This window comes from Penaeus vannamei, chromosome 29 (genome assembly GCF_042767895.1).
Source record: "Penaeus vannamei isolate JL-2024 chromosome 29, ASM4276789v1, whole genome shotgun sequence".
Lineage (NCBI taxonomy): Eukaryota > Metazoa > Arthropoda > Malacostraca > Decapoda > Penaeidae > Penaeus > Penaeus vannamei.
The window spans coordinates 20,741,334-20,748,833 of record NC_091577.1 but is presented as its reverse complement, the minus strand read 5'-3'; the positions used below and the strand labels follow the sequence as shown (position 1 = coordinate 20,748,833).

Genomic DNA, 7,500 nt, shown 5'->3' with positions numbered 1-7,500 from the left:
GTAGGGGAGGGTGTGGGTGGTGGTGCTTCCGTTTGTCATGTTTGTTTTTTTGTCTTTTTTTGTTTTCGTTTTTCCTTTTTCTCGAAGGGGTTTGTTTGTTTTTATCTTTGTTTCTTCTTTTTCTGTCTTTGGTCGTGTGTTGTTTGTTTGATTTTTTTCTCTTTTTCTGCTTCATCTCTTTTTTTTTGTCATTCACATTCGATGTTCTTCTCTTTCTTTCCTTCCTCCCTCCCTCGCTCCCTCTCTTTCCTTCCTTCCTTCCTTCCCTCCCTCACTCTCTCTTACTTACTCTTTCCTCGCTCCCTCCCTCTCTCTTTCCCTTTCCTTCCTTCCTTCTCAGTCTCTCTCCCTCCTTCCCTCCCTCTTTCCTTTTCCTTCCTTCTTCTCAGTCTCTTTCCCTCTCCTTCCTTCTCCATCTCTTTCTCCCTCCTTCCCTCCTTTCGCTCCCTCTCCTCTTCCCCCCTTCGCACTCCTCCGCAGAGAAAAGGCGTGTAATGGCGCGAGGGCCGCATACCAGCGCACCCAAAAGCCCCTTGTTTTATTTTCATGAAGTGGAATTTGGCGCATCAGCCACTGTGACGGCATGCCATTTTCGTGATATTTTAATAAAGTTTTGAGTTTCTTTTTTTCAAGATTTTATTTGGTGGTCTTATTTTTTTTTTTGGGGGGGGGAGGGGGGTAGAGGGGGGTTCTTTTCTTTTTTTATGTTTTATTCGTTTTTTTTTATTCTCCAAACGAATTGGTACGGTTTTTTTCGTGTTGGTTCGTTCGGTTTAATCTGCGCGTGAAATCTACTTTATCGGTTCTTTAACCTGAATGGAATAAAAGGTATATTTATCTCTCTTTTTCGTATTATTTTTTATCGCTATTGTTGGCCTTGTTACTATAATTTTCCTTCCATCTTTTATCCCTCAAAGAATAGTTCTTTTTCCTTTCCTTCTTCTCTTTGTCTGTCTCTCGTTCATCTTCATCTCCACATTTACCTATGCCATTCTTATTTTTATTTTCTTTCATTTATTTCTCTATGGCTTTTCTCTCACGAAGCCACATCTTGTTGTGTCTTTCGCACCACTAAGATCAGGTCCTTGTGCACTATACACTTATAAGAGAGGTGTATGTGTGTGAGAGAGAGAGCGTGTGTGAGAGCGTGTGAGAGAGAGCGAGTGCGAGAGCGAGCAAGGTCTATATAAGTACTTATATAGACCTTGAGAGCGAGAGCAAGAGCGTGTGAGAGAGAGCGAGAGCGTGTGAGAGAGAACGAGTGCGAGAGCGAGAGCGTGTGAGAGAGAACGAGCGAGTGCGAGAGCGGGTGAGAGAGAGCGAGAGCGTGTGAGAGAGAACGAGCGAGAGAGCGAGTGCGAGAGAACGAGCGAACGAGCGAGAGAGAGCAAGAGGACGAGCGAGAGAGCGAGAGCGCCTGCCCGACTTGCTGGGCGATGAGAGTTAAACCAATCAGAAACACAAACGGAGAACTAAAGGGTTAAGAATCGGCCAAAAAAAAGAAAAAGAAAAAAAAAGAACATTCTCTCTCTTGAAAAAATGGACCTTGTCGCCTGCCACAACCGAACACACCCTTCTACGTGTTTTGGCAAGTGTACGAAAAGACGCGCGCTCTGCTATGGTGATATTACGTATCCGTACTAAAAAAGCGGCGGTAGATTACGTTCAGTATTTCCCTCTCCCTCGCTTTCTTACACTTCCTTAACTTCCTTCCGTCTTTCCTTACTTTCCTATCTTCCTTCCGTCCTTCCTTCCCCTTTCTCATTCCCCCTCCCTCCCTCCTTTCTCCTCCTCATCCTCCCGCCTCTCTGTGTCTCTCCCTCCTTACCCCTTCTCATCCTTCCCTCTCTTTCTCTCTCTCTCTCTCCCTCCTTACCCCTTCTCATCCTTCCCTCTCTCCCTCCCTCCCTCCTTACCCCTCGTCACCCATCCTCATCCTTCCCTCTCTTCCTCCCTTCCTCCTTTCCTCCCTCCCTCCCACCCTCCCTCCTCACCCCTCCTCACCCTCCCTCATTTCACGAGTGCTTTCCAAGGCGGCGATATCTTCGTCCCCAGCATCACTCCGCGACAAAAAAATAAAAAGATAATAAATAAATAAATAAATAAAGGCAAAGACTCCCCTCCGCCAGTCGCCCGGTCGTTACCAAGGGGGCAGTTAACCCCTAACGACTCCCGGCGGCCGAAAACAAATCAATCTCCCGCGCTACTTTTCGCGCCATACTTGAACGAGTGCGAGGACGGCGGGTGAATAATTTTTTTTTTCTTTGTTGACTTTTCTTGTTTGTTTTTTTCCGTTTATGTTGTTCTGGTCTTGAGAGATTGGGAGAGGTTTAATGGATTGATTTTAGCTACTATGGTGATGGGGATTAGCGTGCGTGTGTGTGTGTGTGTGCGTGTGCGTGCGTGTGTGCGTGCGTGCGTGCGTGTGTGTGCGTGTGCGTGTGTGTCCTCATACATACTTATAAACATGCATACATCTACATATCCTTCTCTCCTCCCTTCTTCCTCCATTCCCTCCTTCCCTCATTCCCCCCTCCCCCACCCCTCCCACTTTATGTTGGCGATTTCGTTTCAATTTCGCTTGTGATGTTGAACATTTTCATTGATGGTTGCCAAGTGTGTCGGGCACTTGACCCAAAAGCCACACACGGTGGCTGTGCTCTCCCGTCTTCTTTTTTATGACGTATACGTACATGTGATTTTCATCTATGTGAGTGTGTATGTATATATATATACGTACGTGTGTATTATATGCATTATATACATACATATACTCAGACATATACAAGCTACCGCACACTCAAACACACACTGACGCTTCCATGTATAAATACATACAGCTATATACTTTTTGTGTGTGTACATATAGCTCGCGTGGGCCTGCGGTAGGTACAGCCCCATGACGGACGCCCTGCACCGCCCTGCTGCCGCCGCCGCCGCCGCCGCCGCAGACAGACCGCACTTCCCGGCGGGAACTCTGCCCCAAACCCAGGATTAGCAATGCCAGAAATGCAGGGTGATTCCCCGAGGCATTCCCCGCTATGGGCCGCGGTACCAATACTCGCGGCTGCACGCAAAGACGAGAGCCTGCGCCGCCAACAGTATCATATCATCTTAATAAACATTGTCTCTGTTTCAGGCGCGGTAGACTGGGAGGCGATCTGCGGGCGGCGCCAAAGAGGCGACACTATGCCAACATCACGACCTGCCAGCACCGAGCGCTGGCTGACACCCGCTGACGAAATGCCAAATATGAGGCCCTTTTGACAGCGACGGACAAGCGCTTGTGAGCGGGGACTTTCAACGCTGTACAGAAGGCCCTCGCGAAGGGGTTCGCGTTGAACGGGATTCAACGTTCTTTGTGAACGCGAAAGTAATTCATTCTAGTCGTATCTAATCTCGTGTGCTTAGCTTCGCGTTTCTTAGGAAATTGAAGGAAACACTGCGAAGAGAAAGTGCTCATTTCGCCGAGACGAAAGCCCTTTCGGCCGGCCAGCCAAGCGCTCGTCTCGCCCGCAGCCAGAGGAGCGAGGGCGGCGCCGTCCGTCAGCTGACCGGATCTAACGACCCTTGTCCCTGGAGCGCCGAGCGAGCCCCCTGGCGGGAAGGAGCGCAAGTGCCGCCGAGGCTGCGGCGGGACGGTCGCCAGTGATGGTCGCGACGCGTGAGAGCAGCTTCCTCGCCGGCTGCCGCTTCTGCTGCCAGGAGGCGCGCGAGCGAGGCAGCGGCCTGTAGTCGGCGCCTCGCCCTGCCGCGCCATGAGCTCGTCGGCCGCTCGTTCCTGCGCCAGAGACCGAGCGAGCACGAGACCCGCTGTGCGTGTGGACGGCTGTGCGAGTAGAAAATAAACATTGGTGAACGAAAGTGCCGCGTCAGGTGAAGTGTGAAGGCGAGACGACACGTAAAACAAAACAAACGGAGATTAACGATTATCTCGAAGAAGCGCTGGAACCAATATAAAGCTAATACGCTTATTGTATTCTTAACGATTTCCACGTAAGATGAGATGGAGTTTTAAAACCAAATCATGTATAACTATAGTTGTATTATGAAGATCATATTTTTGTACACTTAATATCTGTATATAGAGAGAACGAAATTAAGAAAAAACGTTTTGCAAGTGTTATGTGATACACAGTGTGAAAAGAAGCGCATGAAATATAACTACTAAGGTGTATATATATATATATATGCGTATACTGTGTAACTGTAATAAATATCTCTATTAAATATAAATATATATATGTGAAGAGCTATATATCACTACATAAACGCAGATGTTCCGTGTCACTGTTCAATGTTAAAAAGATGTGCTACCTTCGAATCACTGCTGCATGGTCTTTCTGAACCTTCCTGACTCTCAAGCCTCGTTACAAGTAGCCAATGCGTGTACAATTGATGTGAGCCTTCGATGCACTGGTTGTAAAACTCGATGTTCATATGGAAGTTCTTGGTATAATGTGATCTGTGTCTTTTACGAAGCATACCTAAATCGATATTGTGAAATAAAGCGAAAACGTTGTGATACCGAGATTAAGATAGCTATAAGATAATAATAATAATAATAGTAAGATAATTTAAACCTCAGCAGATAGCTGAAATAGCAAAACATATAAAGAAATCACAGCTACTGAATAAATATATATGTAAAAAAAAACTGATGGTAAGATTATGCAAATGTTGTCCCCATTCAGTGTTATCTACGTACCTGCTTAATATAAATGTGTGTGCTCAGCCCGCGGTCTCTGCGGTGAAGTGTTGTGTCATCGCTGCCCGAGACTTTGGTGTTGATCGCTTCCGTTGTCAATAAAGAGAAACTCGCTCGAAGTGAGCAGACATGACCCCCTCGGTGCGCGCGGCCCCTCCGCTCGCGCCCCGGGAGTAGCTCTCGCCGCCTGCAGGTCGTCGTCAGCGCCCGGCCGACGCAGGCGCGCTCCCGCCGGGCATGGCCGATGCCATGGCCGCGACGGAAGAGCTGGTGAGCAACGGCACGTGGGTCGGGGAGGTCCTGCTGGAGGAGGGCGCGGCGAACGCGAGTGCGGGGGGCGCGGCGGGGGCGGCGGGCGGCCCCGAGTGGGCCGAGTTGACGGTGGCCATGGTGAAGGGCGCCTGTATGGCCGTCATCATAGTGTGCGCCGTTCTGGGCAACCTCCTGGTGGTGGTGAGTGTGGTGCGTCACCACCGCCTGCGCATCATCACGAACTACTTTGTGGTGTCCCTGGCGGTGGCGGACATCCTGGTGGCCCTGATGGCCATGCCCTTCAACGCCAGCGTGGAACTCACGGGCCGCTGGCTCTTCAGTTACCGCATGTGTGATTTGTGGAACTCGTTCGACGTGTACGCGTCCACGGTGTCCATCCTGCACTTGTGCTGCATCAGTATTGACCGCTACTACGCCATCGTGCGTCCTCTCGAGTACCCGATGGTGATGACGGAGGCCCGCGTGGCCATCATGCTGTGCCACGTGTGGCTGGCGCCGCTAGTCATCTCCTTCCTGCCCATCTTCATGGGCTGGTACACCACGGCGCAGCACCTGGCCGAGCGCGCCGCCGACCCCTCCCTCTGCGTCTTCCAAGTCAACACCACCTACGCGGTCGTGTCCTCCTCCATCTCCTTCTGGATGCCCTGCAGCGTCATGGTCTACATGTACTACCGCATCTACCTGGAGGCGGCGCGGCAGGAGCGGATGCTGCACCGCCACACGCGCCTCTCCACGGCGTCGCAGGCCTCGCACGCCGCCATGGCCGTGTCCACCAACAGCTCCACCGCCACCACCACCACCACGGCCAGCGCGGGCAGCAACGGCGTGGGCTCCGACGCCCACGGCCAGGGGCTGGGCAGCGGGGGCTCGGGGCGGCGCCTCATGCTGCACCGCCCCTCCAGCGACACGCAGGAGGCCACGCCCACCAAGGAGAGGAACCTGATCAAGCTGAAGCGCGAGCACAAGGCGGCCCGGACGCTGGGCATTATTATGGGCGCCTTCATCGTGTGCTGGCTGCCCTTCTTCACGTGGTACGTGAGCGTGACGCTGTGCGGCGAGGCGTGCCCGTGCCCCGAGATCATCGTGTCCATCCTGTTCTGGATCGGCTACTCCAACTCCATGCTCAACCCCGCCATCTACGCCTACTTCAACCGCGACTTCCGGGAGGCCTTCCGGCGGACGCTGCAGTGCGTGTGCCGGTGCGGGCGGCCCGACGACCCGTGGCGGGGCCAGCTGGGGCCGCCCTACGACTCCGACCTGTGTCTGCAGCACAACGGCCACTCCACCGTCATCAAGGCCAAGACGCGGCGGTTCAGCACCGAGTGCGGCGTGTAGGGGCCCGGTCCTGCCGCGCGCAGAATAGAGTTTATTTTGGTAGATGTTTCCAGTGTAGGATCCTCTATGTGCCCCGAGCGGTTATAATGACAAAGTGTATTAGATCTCATAAATACATATGTATTGACTTACCACCGGGTTTTTGTGATACCCAATCTAGACACGACCCTGCTAGGTATACCAAAACAAAACAAAAAAACACGTAAAGCCAAAGAAAATCTCGATGCCAACCGAAAACCACGACCCAGTACACCACGCCCATTTCCCCCTCCCCTCTTTCTCTTCTTTCCCCACCCCCCCTCAGGCCCCATTGACAGAATAATAATCTTGCTTTATGACTCAAGTCTTTCCCTCCCGCCAGAAAATATATATCTTAAAACCGACCTATCTTGCTTCTTCTTCCAGATCTCTCTCCTCAAGGTCAGCCTCCCCTCATCTTGGTAGCTCGTCCTCCTCTGTCTTGGTATGTCTCATGGCTCTCATTCTTGCTCGTCCTTCTCTTAAGAAAAAAAAATCTTTCCCTCATCCCCTATACGTAGATTTCAACTTTATTTTTTTCTTTGCTATCCCACCGCACTGCCACCAATATTTTCTTCTTTTTGTTGTAATTCCAGTTTCTTTCTTCATTTCTTTTATTATCACATTTTCTCCTATCTGTAAGCTTCCTAGAGATTCGTAAATTTCTCGATAAAGGAGGACTTTCTCGCCTTCTCGTTTCCGTTCACTTTTCTCTTGAGACTAATACACAGTTGATAATAATAACAATAACACGAAAGAGGATGGTGATGATAATAATCATAATAGTATAAACTAACGATATATAAATAATAATAACAGCAATAAATAACAGTAATAGTAATAATAATATCAGTAAAAACAGTAACGATTTATGAATAATAACAATGATAGCAATAAATAATAACAGTAATAATAATAATAATAATGATAGTATAAATATTAATGGTACATAAATAATAACGAATAGTAATAATAATAATATTAGTATAATAAATAATAACAGTAATAGTAATAATATTATTAATAATAATAATGATGACATCAATAGTAATAACAACAAAACAACAATAATAATATCGGTAGTTGTAATGATAATATGATGTTCATAAATGCAATGATCATTATGATGATGATACTAATAACGGTAATAATTACAATAACACCAA

The 7,500-nt window shown here is 49.1% G+C and overlaps 2 protein-coding genes across 2 annotated transcripts in view; both read left to right on the top strand.

The window, feature by feature from the left end:
- Positions 1-3,279, top strand: part of LOC138867310 (uncharacterized) — a 369,704-nt gene extending 366,425 nt beyond the window's left edge. The window contains exon 9 of the mRNA XM_070142434.1: positions 3,140-3,279. Coding sequence (XP_069998535.1) covers positions 3,140-3,239 — 100 coding nt within the window. The 3' untranslated portion in view covers positions 3,240-3,279. The remainder of the gene's footprint in view (positions 1-3,139) is intronic.
- LOC138867265 (octopamine receptor beta-2R-like) lies at positions 3,154-6,448 on the top strand. The gene has a single exon (XM_070142374.1). The coding sequence runs from the start codon at positions 4,946-4,948 to the stop codon at positions 6,314-6,316; it is 1,371 nt and encodes a 456-aa protein (XP_069998475.1). The 5' UTR covers positions 3,154-4,945; the 3' UTR covers positions 6,317-6,448.
- The last annotated feature ends 1,052 nt before the right edge of the window (positions 6,449-7,500 follow it).